The sequence below is a fragment of the Pipra filicauda genome, unplaced genomic scaffold (genome assembly GCF_003945595.2).
Source record: "Pipra filicauda isolate LSUMZ 115617 unplaced genomic scaffold, ASM394559v2 scaffold27_size4233163_pilon, whole genome shotgun sequence".
Taxonomy (NCBI): domain Eukaryota; kingdom Metazoa; phylum Chordata; class Aves; order Passeriformes; family Pipridae; genus Pipra; species Pipra filicauda.
This window is the reverse complement of record NW_024104398.1, coordinates 1486868-1510926: the sequence shown is the minus strand read 5'-3', so window position 1 is coordinate 1510926 and position 24059 is coordinate 1486868. Positions and strand designations below refer to the sequence as shown.

The 24059-nt window shown below is 40.5% G+C and overlaps 1 protein-coding gene across 3 annotated transcripts in view; it reads left to right on the top strand.

Annotated features, from left to right (window-relative positions):
* The window catches only part of BTBD7 (BTB domain containing 7), a 53241-nt gene extending 31725 nt beyond the window's left edge, over positions 1 to 21516 (top strand). For 2 of the 3 annotated variants that reach the window (XM_027746094.2, XM_027746095.2), the window contains exons 4-12: positions 5813 to 6021; positions 7410 to 7485; positions 9632 to 9792; positions 10103 to 10246; positions 10481 to 10594; positions 12125 to 12314; positions 16179 to 16357; positions 17013 to 17441; positions 19319 to 21516. In XM_027746094.2, the coding sequence (XP_027601895.1) occupies positions 5813 to 6021; positions 7410 to 7485; positions 9632 to 9792; positions 10103 to 10246; positions 10481 to 10594; positions 12125 to 12314; positions 16179 to 16357; positions 17013 to 17441; positions 19319 to 20134 (2318 nt within the window). In that variant the 3' untranslated portion in view covers positions 20135 to 21516. The remainder of the gene's footprint in view (positions 1 to 5812; positions 6022 to 7409; positions 7486 to 9631; positions 9793 to 10102; positions 10247 to 10480; positions 10595 to 12124; positions 12315 to 16178; positions 16358 to 17012; positions 17442 to 19318) is intronic. The other variant, XM_027746096.2, reaches the window with a different exon arrangement.
* The last annotated feature ends 2543 nt before the right edge of the window (positions 21517 to 24059 follow it).

Sequence of the window (24059 nt, the reverse complement as noted above, 5' to 3'; positions counted from 1 at the left end):
TACCCCCAAAGGCTTCTCCTCGTGGCTGCTCTCAATCCATTCTCTACCCAGCCGTTATTTGTGCTTGGGACTGCCCCAACCCACATGCAGGACCTTGGAATGTTTCCCCTTTTCCAGTCAGTGGGAATTTCACTAGACCGCAGTAACTTCTCAGTTATGACAGATAGTGTCTTAACCACCTCATCCACCAGTTCCCTCAGGATCTGCAGATGCATTTCATCCCATGAACATGTGCATCCTCAGGTTCCTTAGATGGTCTTGAACCTCATCTCCTGCAGTGGGCAGTTCTTTGTTCTCCCAGTCCCTGCTTTTGCTTTCTGTGACCTGGGTGGTGTGACTGGAGCACTTGCCAGTGAAGACTGAGGTAAAAAAGTTGTTGAGTACCTCTGCTTTCTCCATATTCCAGGTAACCAGGTCTTCTGTTCCCTGATGAAGAGACCTCACGTTTTTCCTCATCTTCATTTTATCACCAGCGTACCTAGAGAAGCTCATCTGCTCCCTAATTTATTATTTTGAATAGCTGAATATTGTGTTGTATTGGATTCAACACAAGAGTTTTCTCTGAGGAAGAGTGGTTAGCATAACACAAAATGCTGCCTGAGCTAACCTTCAGACCGTATTGTATTTTTGCTTTAACAGTTAATCAGAAGTGCTGTGAAGTCATCAGTATTTGAATAAAGCAAAACATAATACTATACACATTAATAATGCCATAATAGATGTACTTTGAACTCAGACTTTCAAGTATGGGAGTACATGAATGTTTTAAATTTTTGTGCTTGGAAAAATCAGCAGAGGGATTAAAAATAGCTCAAAAAACATACCAAACTTGGCCATAGACTTCAGCAGTGTTTGGCCACTGTGGCCCATTGAGCCCTTTATCTCCAGGGCTACTTAGGTCTTGTTCTCTTTTCTGCAAAACGTTGTTATAGTTTTACACCTTCACGTAACCAGTACATGTGCGTTCTAAAATGTGGGAAATAGCGCACCTGCAAATTACAGTCTTGGCATCAGTTATCAATTAACTTAATCTGCTTCAAGGCTATGTTTAAAACATCATTTCAGGAGGAGATAGAAAAGAAAAGCACTAGAACTTGGAGAAGCTAGGAATTTGTGGCATTCTTTGAAGACAGAGAATCCAGTGCTGCCAGGAGGCAATAAATATCAACAGACTGGGAAAGTGCCTGCAACCAGAAGGTGGAAGTTGAACAAGATCCCTTGTTCACAATACAGTTAGAGGAAAGTAGATGTTCTTGGAGTTGCTGCTTATGTGATAACAAGTTAAAAAGGTTCTCTGTCCTGGCTGTAGAGTTTGTGCTGTTTGGGATCTGATGTTGCTGGAAACGGGATCGATGGAAATTAGTCAACTAGCTTAGTGAGTGGCCAGCCAAGCACCAACATGACAGAAGAGCAGGAGTTATGGAGTGTAAGAAGATGACAATCTATTTTAATACCCCTTGTACAAGGGGCTTAGCTTTCTATGACTGCTCACAAGCCTGTGAGCATGGGCTGCCCTTTAAGGAGTCCTTGGCAAGTACAGGGCACATTTGCAGCTTTGGGTCTGTGAGACATCTGGACAAATGTTTTGCTTCTTTTGTCCTTTCTCTTCCTGTGAGAAGCTTGGTTAGAGCAGCAAGGGCACTTTTGAGTATGAGATGAGCATCTCTGGATCTTCTAACCATGTTGCAGTTCAGACTAGCTACAGGCCATGAGTCCAAACCATTCTCTATGTGCCAGCAAATTCAAAAAGTGTGGTTCCTGATTGCTAGAATGGTCTCTTCTAATGTCACAAACTTAAAAAAAAAAAAAATTGAACAGCTTCTAGATTCCAGTTCAGTATTAAGATGAATTCTTACTGCTTTTTCTTCCTTGGCTCCACTGGTTTGTACAAGTTTAAGGGGAAACTCTTCACCACAGAATGAATTAAATCAAGTTGAAAATTTTGTAGCAAAAACTTTGTTTAATGCCACTTTTGTTGATTGTTGAAGGCACTTAATTTGTCTTTAGTAGGTCTGTCAACTGTCTTGATCCAAGCTACTAGCTAGAATGTTAAACATGAGCTCAAGCCATTTCTTTCTGGAAGGGCTGTGAAACTGTATTTGAGAGAGAATTGTGGAAGAAAGAACTTGTTTATAGGCAGGGCCTGTTGGTATCCAGCAAAAAGAGTGCATGGAATAGCCTAATTTGTCTGAAATAAGGTAGTTATGTTTCATTTTTTTGGAGTCTGAGTTGAATCTCTGACAGATACTAATGGCCATAGAAGCTTATGGGACACTTTGGGACGCTGCAAATGGATCTTGGGAAGGCTGTTGCTGCCTGAATATTAAAAGAATAGTATTCATAGGAGAAAAATGCTCTATTCCACTGTGGAGAACTTGTGGCTATTAGATGACTACTTTTTTTGCCAAGTGGCTGATTGTTAAAGCAGAAAAACCTTCTGCCAAAGAAGAAAAGAAGTTGGATTCCTTCCACAGCTAGAATTGGGTTACCCCAGTTTATTTAGGTGTTCAGAAAACACTTTAATTGTTACCTCATGCTTGCTTCAGAGGAAATAGTCTTAATAATCCTGCACTTCTGACCCATTGCTAAAATTACTTGGGAAAAGGACTGTTTCATTTGCTAGTCGTCCTTAATGAGCTTTTCGCCTGATGTTGTCATATCACTGGTAGTTGTGCTATAATTGGACTTGACAGAAGAACTGAGACTGAGCCAGTGGCAATGTTTCTATAAATCAGCGTTGCTCAGATCTTTGGAACTGCATTTCTCATGGAAATGCAGTTTTCTGTCTTTACAGGGGCAGGCATCCTTATTGTTTAAAAAATAAATGTCAGATGAAATACTAGGAATGGCATTCACTTTGAGGTAATACTCTGCTCTTGCAGTTTGAGTTTCCTGGTGACTGATTTCAGGAGTGGGTTTACATACTGCCTTTGAAATGGAACAGTCCCTACCTATGATCTTTAGAGTTCAGGGGGATGCAGTATCTGCTGAAGTCATCTTGCATGCAAAAAGAATAATTGCATGCAAAAAGTTGCATTAGGATTTAACAGGGCAAGGCTTAGTGCAATGTGCAGATGACCCTAAAGAATTGTTTCACACAACTGTGTTTCTTATTCATGGGAGTAAAACTCATCTTTTAAACAAATTGCAGCTAGTCATTAGCTTTCATTCACCCTGCCAGGTTTGTTGCTAACTTAACATTTTCCTTTCTTGAGCCCCAAAAGGAAGATGAGGTAGACTCACATGACTAAGTTAAATGCAATGTGAAGCCTTAAGTATTTAAGTAAAAATGGATCCTGAAGTTGAAAGCTTCAGACTTCCTTTACTCACGTTTAATGTATGCTGAAGTATTTTAAGCTTTTTTGATGATAGGTTGGGTTTTGGGTGGTTTAGTAGTTGTGTTATTTGTTTATTTAATGCTGTTTCTCAGATTCTTGGCCAGCCCTTTTTAAGACTTGAGAAAGATTCCTTTAGGAATCTGGGGAATTCCCCCATCTAGAGGGGACAGTTTGTCTAACCTGTACCTCAGCCCACAGAGTGTATTTCCATTTCAGAGCAGTTCTCATCCTCTACTCTCATTTGTACTGGTGATGACTGTGGTGATGTTCCAAGTGCCTCCAGCCCATCTTTGCTGCCTGTTCACTGCTCACTTTAGGTTAATGTGTGCCATGCCGGTTAGAGGCCAATATCTATAATAAGGCATCTGTTCTTACTACTAGTAGTAATGATAATATGTAACCTAATAGTAATAGGTAGCTCCGAGAAGTGCCATGTTACTTCCGTAATGGTAAGCAACAATGGTTTCAACACAGAGCAGGTGTGTTGAAACATGACTTAACACTCACTCCTTTGTCAAAAGCAAGAGAAGAGTCTATCTGGGGATGCACAGCCTAGTGCTGCATGTACTGCATTGTTCAGAAATGTGTGTGCTTTTTCTAGCCCTTCTGTTAGTGGCTGCATTGATACATGGTCTTCCTTTTCTCAGGTGAATCAGGCATGTGAAAAACAAATCATCCAAGTGCGTGTTGAGGAAAGCTTGGTTTAAATATGAACTGGTGTAAAATTTATTACTGTTGGGGGGATAGATGTTATTTGCATAAATTGCTTTAGAAATTAAATAAAGAGTGTTTCCAAAACTATGTGTACATTCAGACATATTGCTGAATAAGTTTAGTAAATTTTAATGGCAGAATATTGTTCTTACAATTATCGCATTGGGATTTTTATGGTATTAGGTACAAATATGTGTGTCTAATAGGACAGGGAAATTTATAACCAGTCATGTTTGAACTGTTTCTTTCTATTACCTTCTTCTTTACCTTACTGTTTAAGGTTCCCTTTCCAGTGACTTTGCTCCTAAGGAGTAGCTTCTTTTCGTTCCCTTGTTACTGCTTTCTCCTTAATAATATATCCTTCACATTATTAGTTGCAATGGAAATGGAGTGAACGCTGTATATTCTGTATGCTGGCCTATGTAGAAAAGTAAGATTTTTTTTTCTTTTAATTCTTTTAATTGTTGCTATTGTGTCTTACTTGTATGCAACCAGTGCAAAGATATGTAGCATCAGGAGAGCCATCTGTATCTTAAAAAATGTTGAGAGTACTGTGCTAAACACTGTCTTATTCAGCTTATCCAGGAGCTCATTAATGAGATACAGACCTCTGAACAGCGAAGTTTAGTCTTTAAATATCCTTGAAATTGAGAGAAAAATGATGATGTCTAAAAAGTAAATTTGCAGTGTAAGCATACAGCTCTGAACTGTTTGGAGACCTCTCATGGGCATAAGCACAGCTGTAATTTTGTGGCTGTAGTGGGTTGAGACTGCAATGTATAATTCTAGAATAGGGGTTTTTTTTCCTTTAAATGGCTATCTTTATACTAAACCAGATGTATAAAGGAAATTAACAAAGTGGTCTTGGAGACTCCAAGTTACCAACATTGTGGTACCATCTTTCTTAACTCAGTAACCCCAAGTACCCTTGTTTTCAGCCCTCCCACAGTATATCTCCCCTCATTTCTTCCAAATCTGCTTCATCTCCCTTCAGTAGTTTTAACTATCCCGTCTCTTCTTCAGAAGACATGTACCCTGTGAAAGAGTAAATCTTAATGTAGCAGTGGGTACAAAGAAACAGTAGCAGACTCACCGTGAGTCTGCATGGTGGTTGCTTCCCTGTCCTTGTACCCTCTGTGCCCTGCTGGATACCAAGGATACCAGTGTGATGGCCTAGAGCAGCCAGCCAGTGCTTCCTGCCTTCGCTGTGAGTCAGAAAATGGTTCTTTGCTGCCCTCATCCTGTGCTGAGTAGCTGAGTACCAACACTGTCACAGCTCATTTCTGCTCCTCCACGTGGTCTGTCTCAGGAGGATCCATGTGCGAAGTGATACAGATGAAAATCCCACCTTTGTTACAGTTTATAGGTTTCTGGGGATCTGCCGCAAACAATAGTGACTCAAATTCAAATTTGCAACTTTAAAATATGTTAAACAGTCAGATAACCAGAGGAGTTTCTAGTTGGGCTAAACTAGCCCAGTTGTTCATCCAGGCATGCCAGCAGACATGATACTTCATGTGCCTTTAAAAGGTAAATGACTGTGTAGCTGGAATCCTAAACCACTATTAAAATTACTGTACTTTTAGTCAGAATTTAACTCTGTTTTCAACTTTGATCTGTAGGGCATTTCTGTTTTTACTCTCACTGGGAGTCATATAACATACATAGCATATATATGACAGATTGAGCCATATGTACTATTCCTTCAGGATCAAAGTGCCTCTGTAACAACATCATTGATTTTTGCCTTTGTTTCCTAGGCTGTGAAGATATTATTGCTGAGAGCATCTCACTAGACACCTTAATTGCCATTCTGAAGTGGAGCTCTCAGCCGTACGGTTCCAAGTGGGTGCATCGTCAAGCTCTACATTTCCTCTGTGAGGAGTTTACCCAGGTCATGACTTCGGAGGTCTTCTACGAGCTCAGCAAGGACCACCTGCTCACAGCTATTCAGTCTGACTATTTACAGGTAACCTGCAATGCAGAATACAGATGGTCCTGCTTGGGGCAGGGTGTTTTACGCCATGTCTAGAAATGCGTGGAGTAGCTCATTTTAAATTGCTCACCAGAGTGAGTTTGTACACACTGAGCACTCCTTTTGTAATACCTAAAAAGTGAAATTGAAGTAGTGATTAAGAAAACTGTTTTGTTCTTGGCTTGTAACACAACCCAAACGTAGTACATGCTATAGCTTAGAAGTCTAATAATTGTTTGTAAATGGATGAAAATTATTTTAAACAAGGCATTTCTGAACTTAACATTTCCCTTGCGTGTTTAAGAGTTTTTTTTATAAAATTATGTGGTGGTAGTAGTTTTGCTATAACGACATACATACTAATTTGAGTCAGTGGGAGCTAATAAACTAGTAATCATTCAGAAGACTTAATTTATTTTTGTGGAAAGACAGAAAAATACCTTTTCTGACAAGTATTGCAGAACTATTTTTTTTCTGACTTTCCTTCAGTAATTGTGTGTTTTTAGGGAGAGAAAATCATACTGACAGGTAGAAAGCTTCTGGGTTTTTGCTGCCATTTCTCTTCAGGGAAGATATCTTTATGACAACCAGCTTCTTAGAGCCTAAAGATGACTGGATTTTTTAAAATGGTATCCATTCAATCTTTTTTAAGGGATAAAGTCTTAGAGATTATTTAAAATGGATTTTTTTTAAAGTTTTGTTTACCTCAAACATTTCAGAAATTACAGTTAACAGTACCATTGATCTTCTGTGAGAGTGTATATTTTGACTAAATTTCCTACCCTAGTTGTTAAGAATTTACATAGATAAGTTTAAATTTTTCAGTATGTGATTTTTTCCTGTAAGAATGTTGAGTGGTTAGCACATGTATATAGGTATAAGCAAAGCAAAGTTATTTTATTTATAGTATTACTGAAAATCTTTTTCTTCACATAGGTTATAATTTAGTGGTGTTGATTATTTTCATAGCTTTCCAGGCTGTGCAGATGCTGAATTTGTAATGTTAACAAAAGATCCAAACACCCAGAGGTAGAACTGCCCCTTTTAATTAAATTCAGTAATTCAAATTTAATACCTGTAACTTTTCATAGTAAATAAAATTTCTCCTTCTGTGGAAAACTCCTTTACCTCTTCCTAGGGAGTTAATAAGTGGCATGAATCTAGAAATTACGGTGGTGATATACCAGGAGTACTACCTTAAAATATTAGGAGAAAGTGGTTGGCAGATCATAAAGTGCAAATCCTTCTTGCCTTGTTACAGTTGTGTTTCTTTAGCACTGTAAAAGACCTGTGTATGTGATTTTTGTGTGTGTGTGTGTGTGTGTGTGTGTGCATGTGAGACATTAAGCATATGCAGATGACTGACTTTCTCTTTCTACCAGGCAAGTGAACAAGATATTCTTAAATACCTGATTAAATGGGGAGAACACCAGCTGATGAAGAGAATAGCAGATCGAGGTGAGGATCCTTTAAACCACACAGTACTAAATCAAATAACCCAAAATTTGTGAAAGCTCTATTTTGTGGGTAATCTGTAACTTAAGGAGATTTAATCTACTTTGTTCACAGTATAGCCAAAACTAAACAAATGAACTTGTTTTTTTTAAAGTTTTTGTTCTCTAACTGAAATACAAGAAATTCTGTTTAAAGAGAGGAAACTGAAGATGGTCAGAGACTGGGACAGGTTGCCCAGAGTAGTTATGGGATCTCCATCCTTAGAGGTCTTCAAATCCCACCTGTATGTACTGAGAGGCAATTTGTGTACTCTTCCTGGGGAGGTGTGGGATGAGGGTGGTGGTTGTGGCTGGACCAAACTTCTAGGTGTCCTTTCAACTCTGTCTGATTTTAAGTCTGGTTGGTTTCCTGTTCTGTCAGAATTATTTTTCTTGTAACTAATTCATCAAATAAAAAAAAACCCTGCAGTATCTTTTACTTTCCTGTGCTTATGCAGGCTTCTCACAGTAATCTTATTCTTAGCTTACTTAGTGTCTGCCTTTCACTTCAGTTAGAGTATGTCTCTCCCACCGAAATCTATGGTGGTGAGAAATAAGCCAAAAAATGGCACTACATCCCTAAAGTAGATGTAGATGTATTTTTATGAGCCTGGATGCACATTGTTGCTACAGTGGTAACTTCAAGGGCAATCTCACCTGATGGGTACAGGAAGTAGGTTAAACATATATTTTCCAAATAGCAAATGCAAGTAGCTTGTAGTTCATCCAGACTACAAAGTATCAATCACACAGTACAAGGGGAACAGAAGGGGAAGAACCTGGCTGTGTAAAGTGTGACTACTGTCTTTGGAGGGCTGGCCATGTTTTTGAAATCTGCTGTTATTGTTTGCAAAACAACTGCTTTGTCAAGGGCATGTCTTACGAAATGCAACAAAAAGTCAGTTAAAAGATGTGCTTCTGGTGATCTGAGTAAGTATTAACCTGTTTTCAAAACAAGATTTTCTAAGTGTTTGTCTTAGGGCACATTAAAACATAATGGAGCCAGTTTAACATTAACAGACTTGGACTGGGGCAGAAGCTGCTCGTTTGGAATAACTGCACAGCTTCCTGTTCTGTGGCATTCATTAAGTAAACAGCCGACTTCTCTTTCCCAGGATCATCAGATAACATGATAAGCAAAGGCAGGAATAAGAGCTATGTCAAGTTCTGTCAGATTAGGGCTGAATTTAGTCTGGTATTTTCATCTAAATTCCTCAGTGACACTCCTGAGTTTACAGTTCTGAATATGTGGTGGTGTCACTCAAATGCCACAAAGCATTAGAGATTGTAATGAGCTCGAGCTGCCTGAACTGAAGGAGGATGGGTGTGTTTGACAGGTTTCCTCAAAGAGTGAAGCTGGTCAAATTCAGGTTGGACACAATACCTAAAATAAACGTGAAGGCAGTTAACTGGGGAGGAAGAGTAACCTGAGTGTGTCATACATTGTATCTTGCCATCTCTAGGAAGGTACTCTCTCCTGGCACAAATAGGTATCCCATGACCGTGAGAGCAATGGAATGGGCTTGGCACTCTTGTTACTAAGGTGGGCTACACAATGAGGTTAGAATAAGGTATCCCAGTGGACTCTTCAGGCCTTAATTTGTGGAAAATAAGTCTTTGAAAACTGCTGAGGAAAGGTAGAGGAGCTGCAGGAGGGAGTCCTGGAGGGAACTGCTGTCAGGAAGGTACAAATATTTTCATAGCACAGCTCTTGATAGAGCTTTACAAGCTTTACCCCAAACACTGTTTTTATTTTCTACCTGGCTTACACTTTAAAACTGGCAGCTGCGCAAATGACCTGTGTTTGTATAAACTGAACCTGTCTCTACGGATGTTCTATCAGGTTTTAAGGCATGAAATAGAACCACAGAATCATTTAGGTTGGAAAAGACCTCCAAGATCATAGAGTCCAACCTCTGACTGATCACCCCCTTGTCAACTAGACCACAACACTAAGTGCCACATACAGTTGTTAATTTTGTGGAACAATGCTGATGAGCACTGTTAATTTAAAATGAGAATTTTGTTTCCTTTTCTATAACTTCCTGGAAGCCCTGTAACTCCTGTTATCCTATTCAAACTTTTTGATGTAAACTTGTTCCTTCCCACAGAGCCTAATTTACTCAGTGGTACTGCTCACAGTGTGAATAAAAGAGGTGTGAAGAGGAGAGACCTTGACATTGAGGAGCTGAGGGAGATCCTGTCTCCACTTCTACCTTTTGTCCGTATTGAGCACATCTTACCCATGAATAGTGAAGTACTGAGTGATGCAGTAAGTCAGTCTCATACAAATACCGTTTGGGTTCTTCATACTTCAATGTTCACATGTGGGGTTTTTTTTGCTTTAGTGGGTGTTGGGTTTGTTTGTTTGTTTAAAGCATTAACTTCTAAAATGTTATCATTGAGAGTAATACATGTATAACACACTTTTTCTGGTTAAATTTGCTGTTCTTTAGATCTGTCAGAGGGCTAAAGAAAAATCAGTAGCGGCTAAAGAAAATTCCGTGTAAAAATGCATTTATTGCAAGTTTTTACCGTATTTATATTTAAAAAACCATAAACCTCTTTCTTGATTCTTAAAGATGAAGAGAGGCCTGATTAGCACTCCTCCTTCAGACATGCTACCAACATCAGAAGGTGGAAAGTCAAATGCCTGGCTGCGGCAAAAAAATGCTGGGATATATGTGCGGCCAAGACTGTTCTCGCCATATGTGGAGGAGGCTAAGGTAATAGTCATCAGCAGCACTTGACTATTGTCACATTAGAGTCATCAGGGGGTTCTGTAAACAGGGAAAGATTTTGGTATGTTTTGTGTCTCTTTACATGTACTGGCCTAAAATACTAACATTTTCAATTTAACAAGACTTACAAGATTGATCATCAGGCTCAAGTCTCTAGAACTGGTCAGAAAAATTTCAACAAAATTTTTTTTTGTCGAAATTGAAATGTTTGCGAGACAGATCTTGATGAAATTCCACCGGAAACAAAGCAGCGTTCTGAGGGAAACCTCCCCGGTTTCCAGCCAGTTTGCCGGCCCAGCTCCTCGGCAGCCCTCCTGGCAGGCGGATGGCAAGGTGAGAGCCTGAGAGTCCCAGTTTGCAGCTAGTCAGCAACTTTGGTGCCAGGTCTTTCAGGCTCCCCAGCTCCCACCAGAGCTGGGTGGAGAACTGCTATTCCACTCGGCAGAGGACTCTTGGTATTTCCTCTTCTTGTTTGAATCAGAACATACCCAAAAATCTTGTGATCCTCCGCAAAATGGAATAAATATCTTGTGTCCCATATGAGTGAAGTCCTTTGTGTCCCTCTCAGGCAGTAGCTTCCCTATTTAATTTCTTGCATGAGCACTGTCAAACTGAAGATCTTGCAGCATCTCTGATGTTTGGTGACAGGGGCAGGATGTTTGGTGCTGTGTGGGGCAGGAACGTGCCACGTTCTGTTTGGCAGAATGGGAGCCTGTTATGTTGCTGACTAATGCCATCACTTAAGGTAGCTCTGACTTAAGTTGAGAGCTCACGAGTCCCAGCAGGGCAGGTGACTGCAGAACAAGAGGATTAGATGAAGCTGGGTACATCCACATCACCTACAGACTCTGACCACTGCTCTGATGAATTCAGAGAGTTTGCCCTGTGCCTAAGAAAGAAAATGTTTTCTAAGTGTATGTGTTGTTGTTGGCATCCTCTTTGGGGAGGGAAGAAATAAAACTACTTCACATTTTGGGCACAAAGGTTAGAGCACCAAGTGGCACTAAAACAGCAAAGGAAGAATAGCCAGTTAAGATGTTATCTTTTTATCTTGGATTGAAGATTAAAGCTGACAAAAACGTGTTAAAGAATACGTGATAAAAGCTTTGACTCTGTTTTCAGGTATATGGTATGGGAGTGCTTTAGTAGTTACCTAAAGGTGCATTCTAACACTCCCCCCACCTCCTACTCCTTGTCAGGATTCCTACTTGTTTCTGTTAGTTTCATATTACGCTGTTAATGTTTTTTAAAACCACTTTTGGCTGTTTAACCTTAGAGAGAAGACTCTCATACTTAGTCTCTGATAACTTTACTCCTGCTGTTCATAGTTTAAGTATTGTGAAATGCAAAAACTGTGAATGAGTAATTTCTGGTTACTTTTTTAGTTCGCTGTTAGCCTCCCATATTTTGAAATAAATCCATATAACATTAAATCATAATCTTAAAAGGGTAGGCATAAATCCCTTTCTATTCTTTAAGATGTCTGAGGGAAACATGTTTCATTTTCAGACTCATGCCTTCCACTCAGTGGCACAGTGTTGAGACTCACAGGCAATAATTGCCTCAAACAAAGTCCGGAAGGTCTGGCCTCAAGAAGGTCACTTCTAATCTGGCAGGTACAAAATAAATAAAGCAACCTTCCCAAACTTTATTTGCCTGCCTGCTTTGTGGTCTGACTCGACTCTGACTGTGACTGGAAAATGGAATAGCAAATGCTGAGGAAAAAGCCAAATACTGTTGGTGACCTCTAAAAGTTACTGTGGTGTAGCAATTGCTAGACTTGTGCCCTGGGGACTGCGCTTGCAGCAGGTGGTGGGGTGTGTGTGCAGTCCTTCATGAGGGCTTTGGTGGCTGTCGTTGCAGTCTGTGCTGGATGAGATGATGGTGGAACAAACGGATCTCGTTCGTTTGCGGATGGTCCGAATGTCCAACGTGCCCGACACCCTTTACATGGTGAACAACGCGGTGCCGCAGTGCTGCCATATGATAACCCACCAGCAAGTCAGCACTAACCAGACCAGTCCTCCCTCAGTCATAGCCAACGAGATCCCAGGTAAGACTGCTGGTTGTTTCCAATGCCAATTGATCTGGGGGCTTGGGCCTGGGGGAAGTGAGAGTCAGCTATTGAACATTGATTTCCGTGGAGAGTAGCACTGCATCAGTAGTAGTCTCTTTGCTTTGGTCTGTTCTGAAGACATTAGCTGGTTTTGGATGGCACAGTAACTAGTTAGAAAACAATCTGAAAAACCTTGGACTGGATAAACACTGTAGAACACTTGCTGAAGTCTCACTCTTGGTTCTCAGAGTTTTCTACAGTGTTCTCAGTTTTCTACAACCAGTTGTCCAAGATGGGTAAGATCCAGGAGGCTGGAAAATGGCAAAACACTGATTTATTTTAAAAATTAAAAGCTGAGGAGCATAACTTACAGGGAAATCAGCTTAATTTAGTATGCTAGAAAATATTGGAAGTAGACATTCAAAACACACTTATTTCCGTTTACCAAATCTACTTTAGCTTTGAAGTCAAAGCTGCTTCATTCCTTTTCATGGGCAAGTAGATATGGCCTCTCTTTGCTTCAGGATACTTGGTGTGACATTCCCCATAGGCAAGCCAGGAAAATATGTACTAAATATATTTTGTCATTTATGCACTTGATCTTTTGGTATCAGACTGGAAGAATGTATCTGGTGGGATTCCCAAAGCATCTAGCTCTTCCTCGCTTACCCCTGTAATTAATAATACTCATTATTAATACTCAGTGTGCATAGAGAATACACTGCCAAAACTTGCACCTGATGACAAGTTGGAAAGGTCAGTGAATGTTTTGGAGGACAGGATTAGGTAGCTAAATGACCAGGATTTAATTTAAATTCGGGGAAGAAACTGTGAAACACTGTGTAGGTGTAGCCAGCTATGTGCATGTGGGATGGCTGAGGGGAGCTCTGTGGAGAACAGCCTGAAAGTCAACAGTATACAATTCCATAAAGAGCAATTTTTGTACTAAAATACAAAAACAAATGTGCCACAAAATGTGAGGTGATTCGATCTTGGAGCATCGTGTGTAGCCCTTTAAATGGCCATACTGGATCAGGTCAAGGATTTGTCTGTCTACCCTAAATCCTTATTCTAGCAGTCACTGGAAGTGAGTGCATAGGGAAGCACAACAGAGAAACCACATAAAATAATCCCCGTTAAATTCTGTGTGCTTTTCAATCATGTGCAGCTTGTAGCTATGCTGTGGTGGATGGTGTTTTCTCTGTAGTTAGTAATTTTAAATGTGTTGTTAATCCCTGAGTTTATGCAGTCTCTCGTTAAACTTGTGTGTACTTTTGGCATCAGTTTTTAGATCAAAATATCACATTTCAGTAGATACAGATCAGTTTGGGAGTCTCTAGAAAAGCAATAAAGATGGCTTGCCAACAAGAAAACAGTCATCTTCCTCCACTACTCCTGATTCCCTGTTTTATAAACTTTTTGTGTATCAGTTATGTCTCCCTTCAGTCAACTATGTTGAAAGGAAGTAGATAAACTTTTCTTGCAGATCCTAGAGCCAGGACAAAAATAATGGATTGAAATTGCTGCAAGAGAATTTGAGGTGTTAGGAAGATTTGAAATACTGTTTAGTTATAAGTTTTCTAGGAAATTTTTTGAAATGGTTTTGATCTGTTGCTTGTGATTTGGGAAGAAACTTGATAAAGCCTTAAAGGGAGCTTCTGAAAACTTCTGTTTGATAAATTCGATAAAAGCACTAATTTTTTGTTTAGAAACTTATAGTTGTGGCATCTCAGCAGGGCGTTACTTTCCTTCCCATACACACACACACAGAAAAGTATAAATGTACTCACCATGAATTGAATATAAAACATTTCATTATAAGATATGACTTTGATAACACTTTGCTCAATCTTAGTTTCCAAAGAATTTGAGAAAGGCAACAGGTTCTCAGAGGTCTCCAATATTTTGCAAAAGTTCTCATGTTCCCTGTTGGCAAGCATGAGACATCTTTACCAATCTGAAGCTCCACTGCAGCTTGGTTCTGTACAATTTAATGGGTAGGAATTATTGCCAGTCCTTTGATTTGAGCATAGATATGAGCCCTGAGCCTGGCCAATAGTTGGAGCACAGGAATTGTGTCCCAGTAACTGTCTGCTTCGCTTAGTTCTGTAATTAAGCAGAAGAATTGATTGGTTGCCAGTGCCTCTTTGCTAGGATGGGCAGATGGAGCCTAGTTAATTTGAGGAGATTAAAGCCTGTACCAAACCTATAACTTGTACAGAAATACATCCTAAAGTGTAGACAGAGCACAGGAGCTGCCGGGGGGAGAGCTGGGCAGCATCGCCTCCATGCCCCTTGGACTGGGCTCAGAACAGGGGGTTCTTTACAGCTCAGCTGTTCTCCATCTGTCCCTGGCATCTCCTTGTACCCACTGCCTGAGGACTGTATTTGCATAAATGCTGCTGGCAGTGTGTCTTAAAGCTCTTCCTGCAGCACTATTGTAGAATGAGTTCAGCCTGTGCTGAAGACTGTTCTAATTTGAGGCCAGGTTCTGCAAGTGGTTGGGTTTCCTTACATATTTTCCAATTTTACTTTGAATTAGAAATCCTGCAACTGAGAGAATTGTATTTTTATATATGTAATCTTTATTCTGTGTGTTTCAAACAAATAATAGTAAAAAAAACCAGAAACAAACCTGGATGTGAGAATACAGCACTTCTTAATGCAAAACTGATATCATTTTTATGCCTACTAGTTTGGAGAACTGCTTCAGACTTCTCTTAAATCCTCTTTTTTCCAGTATTAGCAAAATGCTGGGTGTAGCTAAACATATGGCTGCTAAATCAGGATTTTTCAGAAGAATTTAAGTGTGTGGAGGGTAGCATGGAGGACTTATTTCCAGGCCTTGAAGACTGATTAGAATGGGTTCGTTCCTCCTCCCAGCACAGGAACTCCATTGAGGGGAGGGGGAATATTTTGCACTACTTGTACTTATCCTTCATGTACCAGTGTAAACTTTGTGAAATAAGGACCAGTTGTAGTTGTGTGGTGTTGGGTTTTCTCCTTCTCTGTAATGCAAATGTGTTTTTACACTGCTCTTGCTGTATGATCTGTTTAATTTTTATGAGCTTTCATTATGGACATCTGGTCATGACAATATAAGCACTTGTAAAGCTGTTAAAGGATCAAACGCCAGGACTTACGTATCTGAATTTGTCTTCTCTATGATATGCACATTTTCATGAGGACAGAAAGACCACAGAGAAATACCATTCATCGTCAAACAGCAGTAAGAAGTGGCATGAGAAAGCTTTGCAACAAGATAAATACCCCAAATTATACACTATTTTCTTTTGGAAAGGTTTTTTAAAATTATTTCAATATGGCTGCATAAAACAGTATAATTTTAGCAGGTTTTTGTTGGCTTACAGTTTGTGTAACTTTTGTAAAATGCACTTTTTCTAGTTACATACTGGTGTTATGGTCTTGTGATTATAGAATTGCATTAGAAGTATGAAGTGTATGCCAAAAAAATCAGTGAATTCTCGGCCTGTACAATTCACAAGGGAACATTCAGTTGTTATTTAAGATATCCTTCCCCCACCTCCAATCATGGAATTCCTGCATCACAAGGGGTTTACAAAAAAAAAGGCTCTGTTTGTGGCTCATTCTAGCAGAAGCTGGAAAAGTGATGTATGCTTTTACCATTTGTATGGTGTGTGTTATCCCATGTGGCTTAGTGATGCTCCATGGAGCATGTGTAAGTTGAACAGTTCTTGGCAGAATGCTCCTTAAAAAAAGAAAACAACTCAAGGCAGCCTGATGTTAAACTTTTTCTTCAGAATTGCAGTCAAACTTACTGTCTCACAGTTCAAAAAGGAATCTCTATTATCCCTACCCCATTCTCTGTTATTCTTCCAGTTCCCAATCTCCTCGTTGTGAAAGAGATGATCAAGCGGCTGCAGGAGCTGCGTCACACGGAGCAGGTGCAGAGAGCGTACGCCCTCAACTGTGGAGAAGGTGCCACAGTCAGTTATGAGATTCAGATCCGTGTGCTGCGGGAATTCGGGCTTTCTGATGCTGCTGCTGAACTTCTGCAGGTATGAAAAGTTGCTGTATAAGATAATGAATTGACCTAATTGTGCAGTGTGCAAGAGGAGCACTCTGTGTGCTGGTGCACAAGTGCTTTGAGATGCCTTCATAGCTGTCCAGGTGCAAACACCAGTTGCAGTTGACATATGTGATTTTATAAATGTGTAAGTGCAATGTATAAATACTTTTCTCAGGAGTCATTGCCACTCAGGGTGTTCTTACTGATGCAGATTTTGGGGATGAAAAAACATCTGCCGAAGAGGGAGTTGACAAGAGGAGTAGAACCATAACTTGAAACCTAGATTATTATTCATTCTTGAATTGGAAGGAGAAAAAGTGGTAACTAATACTGTAGGTCTGCACAGTACATATCAGAACTGGGAAAACTGGAAATCCCACTTCTGTTTATACACTGCTGTTAAAGCAAATGCTTTCATTGGTCAACTTACACAGTGAATCTGATGCTTCTTGTCTTATTTAAAAAAAAAAATCTATATTCTGTTGTAGCTGTAGTCGCCTTGAGTGCTGGTGAGGTTGTAGGTGGCACAACCAGGCAGTTACAGTACTAGCACATTTCAAGTTCCAAAGAGTGTTAGTTTAGGAGATTTTTTCTAAATGACTTTCTACTTTGTCCTGTTACATGCTGGGTTTTTGCCTTTGCAGAATCCTCACAAATTCTTTCCTGATGAGCGATTTGGGGACGAAAGCCCCCTCCTGACAATGAGACAGTCTGGACGGTGTCGTGTTAACAGCACTCCCACTGCAGAAACCATGTTTACAGAGCTGGACTCTTTTGTGGCCTTCCATCCACCACTGCCCCCTCCTCCACCTCCATATCACCCACCAGCAACTCCTATTCATAACCAGTTCAAAGTGGGCTGGAAACAAAGGGTGCCAAGTCAACATCCCTCACGTTCCTTCTCTTACCCGTGTAATCACTCGCTGTTCCACTCCCGCACCGCCCCCAAAGCTGCACCGCCTGTCTACTTGCCTGGTGTGAAGGCAGCACCTCCTGACTGCACTAACACCACAGGTCTGGGGCGACAAACAGTGGCAGCAGCAGCGGCAGTGATGGCAGCTGAGAAACAAGTGGTAAGTACTGTGATTTCTCCTCCCTGTCTCTGGCCACTCAAAGTACCTTAGAGAAGGAGTCAGAGGGAATTCTTATGATGAAGTTGGCTTTGTTAAATAAAAGAGCATTTTTGTTGGTTAGGGGAAGATTTTTCTACCAAACTGGCTTGTCAGCATTCTACATCCCAAAGGCATCCTAATCTCTGGAAGAATGAACGTTCCAGGGGCAGGAGCATTTTTGGAGGGGCAGGTCGCACTCATGCTTCTGAAATCATGGAATCATAGAATACCCTGAGTTGGAAGGAATCCATAGGGATCACCAAAAGTCCAACTGCTGGCCCAGCACAGGACAGTCCCAAGAGTCACACTATGTGCCTGAGAGCATTGTCCAAATACTTCCTGAACTCTGCCTGGCTTGCTACCATGATCACTTCCCTGGGGAGTCTGTTCCAGTGCCAACCTTTTCCTAATATCCAGACTAAATCACTCCTGACTCAGCTTCATGCTGTTTCCTCTCGTCCTATCACTGGTCACCACAGGGAAGAGATCAGTGTCTGCCCCTCCTCTTCCCCTCACGAGGAAGTTGTGGACTGCAGTGAGTTCTCCGCTCAGTCTCCTCCGGATTTCAGCTGCTCCTTGTGTGGCAAATGTGGTTTGCTCTACACTAAAGCAAAGCATAAGCCACCTTCAGTAGTGGACTGCAGGCTGTAAATGCAGAGGTAGAGGTAGTGATGGTATTAACTATTCACAGGTAGGTAGTCTGAAGTAAACAGGTTCCCTTTATACATATGTGAAGAACGTGAAAGCTTTACAGCTGTGAAATACTTGAAAAGGAGTAGGAAAGCAGAAATTGGTAATTGCCAATACAAAGGGGTTTGTTACAGCATTTAAAAGCAATCATTACCGTTGCTTAACTACAATGTGATACAATGAAATCAATGAAATATAAGATACTGGATAAAGACATAGATTTATTTTTTTTTTTACAGCAGAAATAAATTACCACGTTCTTTATTTAGCATTTCCTGTACTTCCCTAAGCTATCAGTGCATAGTTGTGTCATACTGAAAACCTGCATATTAGATGCAGATTTAATCCTTGAGTTCTGAATGGAAACATGGATTTTATTTTTTTTCCCTTTAGCAATTGTCTTAAATACATTGCACTTCTGTTTATATTTTAGGTTAAAATATTTAATTTCACATTAGAAATGTTTACCATTGTTTGGTCAAGGGTGGGTTTTGTTGCATGTCTCTCTCCTTTGATCAATACTGACTTCCCTAAGGAAACCATATAGTGATCTTTTTCACATTAGAAATATTTCTTCTGGAATGTTTCCATAAATAATGCAAGGAGGAACATAGGCTTAATATGAGGGATATTTTTGTTCTGTGTTCTTTCTTCAATTTGTTAGTTACTAGTAATCAATGATTACTAACATTCCTTTCACTAGAATTATAAATGCAAGCAGAAATTTTAACTCTTCTGTCTGGAAGGCTATAGTGACAACATGCATGTTCCATAGCTTTCCTGCACTGTAACTCTGTGCTGTAACAAACCATTTGTTAAGTTCTGCCTTGCTTAGTTTGGTAATTGGAAGTGGCTTAAAGTAGGCCTGCCTTTAAGAAGTTTAACAGTACAGTGTCCTTTACTTCATAGTCAAGGCAAGATGCATTTAAAAGGAGCTATTATTGTGGCACAACAGCTTCATGAAGGAAACAAGCAGGAAGGTGAAGGTCGGTGGATACATGTGTTCTTTAAACAGTGCAGGAAATTTGCAGGCTAAGGTTGGCTAGGGATTAAGAAAATGCCATTTTGGATTAGGAAAACCATCCTACATACAGTTCGTGTTTAGCTTTTGTCTTTGTTTCCATGGACCAATTTCTTTTCTTTTCCAGTGTGCTCAGCCCTTGCTAAATGACCTGATGCCAGATATTGCCATGGGTGTGTCAGCGATGTCTTTAAAGGAAAGAAGATTACCAGAGCTCACGGTCGACACGGAGTTAAGCCAGGTGGTTACAGAGGTAGGGCCTGGCCCACCCCAGCACATTTCATGTATTCAGAACAGACACATGCCTACTGCTCGGAAAAAACATGCAATAGAGCAAAAAATAGATGCTCGAGAAAATCCACAGGAATATCCTGACTTCTATGACTTCTCCAATGCTGCATGCAGACCCTCTACTCCAGCACCCAACAGGCACAGTCCTTCGCCTTCACAAGGCATTTATTTTGGCCCAGATTTGTATAGCCACAATAAGGCATCACCAAGTGGCTTAAAGTCAGCCTATCTACCTTCCCAGATATCTCCTAAAAAGCAAGAGGACTCTAGGAGGGAATACCTGCTCTCGCAAGATGGGCATCAACACAGGCAAAAGAATGAGCCAATACACCTCGATGTCTTAGAACAACCTCCCCAGCGACTGGACTTGGCCTTGGCTAACCAGGAAAATGCTGGGAATGGCCCTGTTCACGTCAGGGGAAGAGCAAAAATGGAAACGGATTTAACCTATGGGCTAACCTCCAACAGACCTTCGCTCTCTGCCTACACCTCTGAAATGCCAGAAGAGAGACCCAGTAGGAGACTGGCAGATGATGAGCCATTGGAACATGGAGCACAGAGAAATGCAGATTTGGAAAGGGAAGATGCAGTAAGCAGAGGAAGGAGGTCTCCCAACAAACCAGACTTCCTGTACAAAAAATCTGCCCTATGAAAGCAACCTCCACTATTTCTCTGTGCCTAAGAGTTGTAAACATCCCATTCCTTGCAACTTTTGGCCTCACTTCTGTCAGACAAATTCCTTCATGCCAGCAGAAAAATTCAGCTTCGCTCACTTCTTTTGTACATACATTGCTTTGTTAGAGACAGCATGTTATCAATTTTGTTTTAATGCTGCTTCTGGTTTTATTTTGTGGGAATTTTTTTTTTGAGCAGATTTAATTAAGCCTTTAAAAAAAAAAAAAAACAAAAACAAAAACAACAAAAAACCCACCACAAAACCGGTACCTTTTTTCTACAACCTGGTAGCCTTTTGCACCTGTACATCTATTTTAGTGTATTAGTTTTGTACTAATATGTTAAACTTTAATGTCACATTTAAAGGACTGTATTTTCATACTTTTGCATTTATCCTTTCACATGCCAATTCCCTATGTGCATTGGGTTGCACATTATGAAATGTATTTTCTTATGAGATAGTAACAACCTGTTTATTTTTTAATTATAGGAATTCCAAAGAACAGCACATCAAAAAACCTACATTTTTATTTAAGATTTTTTTGTTTGTTTGTTTGGATTTGAAATCTTCCTGATTTTTATGACTACAGCAAGAATCCAGTCTAATGTTTTGTTTGAAAAGTTTTGGCAGCTGGTCTTATCCTTATGTAGATAGCAAACCCACTTCAAGAATTACATTTGGGTTTTTAAGGGCTCAGAGGGAAATTTAGGAGTCCAAATTCTAGTGAATTCACTGGAATATGACAGCTTGAATCTGTTTGCTTCTGGTTCAGCTGTGCCCATTGAGAACTCCATGATTACCCAGAAGCACTTACTAGACAGATTAGAATTGTTGATTTGCCCATGCAGAGATAAATGTAGAAATACTATAAAAATGATAGTAACTACTTGTTCTTCCAGCTGCTCATACATGGGGATAGTGAAGACCAGATTTGTGGATTCCTGCTGAGTCGGAGTGTCAGGAAGACAAGGCATAGTCAACAACCTTTGCTGTTGCCTGAACATGAGGGAGGGTTCCCTCTCCCGGAGGTGCCGAGGTGACTGTCCATTGCCTTGCTTTCTCCTGCCTACAGTTACAAAAGGGCTTCACTCTTGGTGATGTCTTGTAGTGTTCCTTACCTGATCTCACGTGTTGCTGACTCCATGATCGCAGCTCTTCTGGGAGCAGAATCCCAGTGAAGAGTCTCTGCTTTAGCATCATGACATGTGTGAAGCTTTAGCACTCTTAAATTATGCCTCCATTTCCTGAGTTTGCTTTTTGAAAGCACAGAAATGAGATTCCTCTTAACAGGATGTGAGGAGGGAATGATGGTGATCTGGGCTGGCTCCTGCCACTGGGGTGGGGTTCAGCAAGGCACCGGGGGGGGGGAGTGGTTACAGTTGTGAAGTGCATCCTTAATACTCACTGTGCAGTTCTAGGAACAGATTCATTGCATTCAGGATAGGAATCTGATGCCACTGCAGTGTAGTGATTGCTGGTAAAGGCCTGTTTGGGGGGGGTTAAATACAGTTTCTATAATACATTTCCCTGTAGTAGAACACTTTAGTCCCATGTGTGACCTTAGGACTTCTTTAAGGTTATGTTGAGTGGATTCCTGCAGCTCAAAATGCTTAATACTGTTTTAACAGAAATCGTGCTGCAACTTTACTTCTGGTTTTAGTTGATGGCAGATTCTTAGCTAATGTGTTTCATTAAAGTATGCTGTGTCTCCTGCATATGCATCTGTAGACCTCCTGCCTCATGGAAGCTCTGCAGACACTCCTTTTGAGATGCAGCCATGGAAAACGTGGTGTAGGATTGGAACAGAAACTGTGCAGGTGATGTCTTGTGGGTGAGGGGAGATTTCTTTCTTTTTTACCTCTGTCAGCCTTTTTAAGCTGTTTTTTTGCCCACAGTCGAGGCACTTGGTGGTCCTGGCTTCGTCACCCATATGTGGGATTTCCATGGGACGGCAGTGTAGAACATTGTTAAATGCAGGGTGTCAGTGGGGAGATGGTGCTGCTGCAGGTTGGTGACTGAGGTTCACGGGGTTTCTTGTGAAGATCGAGCATGGTGCTGTCTGACTGCGTAGCTGTAACCGCACATGAGGGTCTCATCCTCGCCAGCATGAGACCACCTCACCAGAAGCATTAATTTCATCTCACACAAGAACCCTGAAACTCCCTGCACTTGCATCATGTATGTGTTGGCGGCTTAATTACTAAAAAGTTAGAGCTGTCCTCAGAAGACTGATTATTCTGAATAATTTATTTTTACCTAAAACTGATAGATGTACTTCAGGAGAACTATTTTAGTTATCACAGTTTGATGTGGCACTGTGTACCTGGACAGAGGTGCGGCTGAGATCTACAGATAAAACTTTAAAGTTTGTGGGGGCGTGGCTGATGAAGGTAAGAAGTTTTGAGGTTATGGTTTGAGGAAAATCATGAAATGCTGTGGCTTTGGAATAAGCTGGTGAGAAATGCCTCAGGGGAGGACACGTTTGCGTTTTAGAAAATAAAATTGCTTTTGAAGTCTCAGGAGCTGAGCAGTATTCAAAAAAGAATCAAGTGTTTAAAAGTAGGTGCAGAATGAAAGACAAGTCTTTCTGAGGCCACAAAGACAATCAGGCCACGTAGACAATCTGTTTTCACTTGTATATTCTGAGTTGGGAAGAAGATGGTAGCTAATGGCAGCTGATTTGAAGTGGAAAAGAAGGACTTGTTGAATTACTGGAACTGGATTACTTTACTCCAGCGTAGGATTTCCTATTTAGTTGGATGTGCAGAGGGAGAGGAGAAACCATCTTTTCTTAGAAGCATTATTCAGAAGCTAGTGTTCATACTACATCTCACTCACACAACACATGTACCTGTGCTACCTGCTACTTCTTATTCTCTGTCTACTGAAACTTTGGTGCAGAAGCTCCTTGTTTACATGAAGCACTTTCTGATTAGGCTGGAAATTGACACCTTTTCCTCCTATAAATTTGATGGAGATGACAGATTACTGACTATTTTGCTTGGATAGAGGTATAAAGAGGTATAAACATTGTTTTCTTGAATGAGGGAGACTTGTGCTCCTTGTTCTGTTAAAAAGAGAGCTCAGACTTTGTATTTAGTGAGCAACATGCAAAAACTTCTTATTCCCTTTTCCCCAACTACCCTTCCTCTTTTCCTTAATATATGGATGAATAACTTAATTCCTAAAACACATTTTTTCCTTTAAAATGTTTTGTTGTTCTACGGAATTACTGTAGTTGTGTATTAGTAACTGCTGTGTTGATTGGCAGTTTCCTGTTGTATTTTTCCTGTTCTTAAGGACTTTCTCCTATGAAAATTAAGGCTGTGGCCACCTGTACTTGTAAAGCCTTGGGTTTTGGTCCTGGAATGTCCCAAATGTTTGTCTTAGGGTTTTCTTTGGTTTGGTGGGGGTTTTGAGGGGGTTGGGTGTTAGTTTTGTTTGGTTTTTTGGTTTGTTTGTTTTGGTTGGTTTTTTTGGTTGGGTATTTTTTCGTTTGTTTGAAAGAACACTAAAGCTGTTTGAGGCACTGTTCCTTCTTCTAATAATTCTATGCTTCTATGGTAGAGGTGGTGCTGAGCCCTGTGGGGTACAGGGAACAGCTGAGAGGGAAACTTGTAAAACCGCACTTGGGGTTTCTGTAATTACCTGTACTGCCAGGAGGCAGCCCTGCCTTCGGCAGCATTATGGATGTTTCTTGTCCTTGTGTTGTTACTGGTATAAAGTCAAGTGCCTTCAATGCTAAAGGCTCAGAAAACTTTCTTAAACTGACTTCATGTCCTATGCAAGTGTTTTTTCTACAACCTGCATAACCAGTACTTTGTAAAACTTGTTTACGCTTCAATTGTACATAGTGTTTTTTAAAAAAAAAAATAGTATTTTTATTTAGGTACCTCCAAAC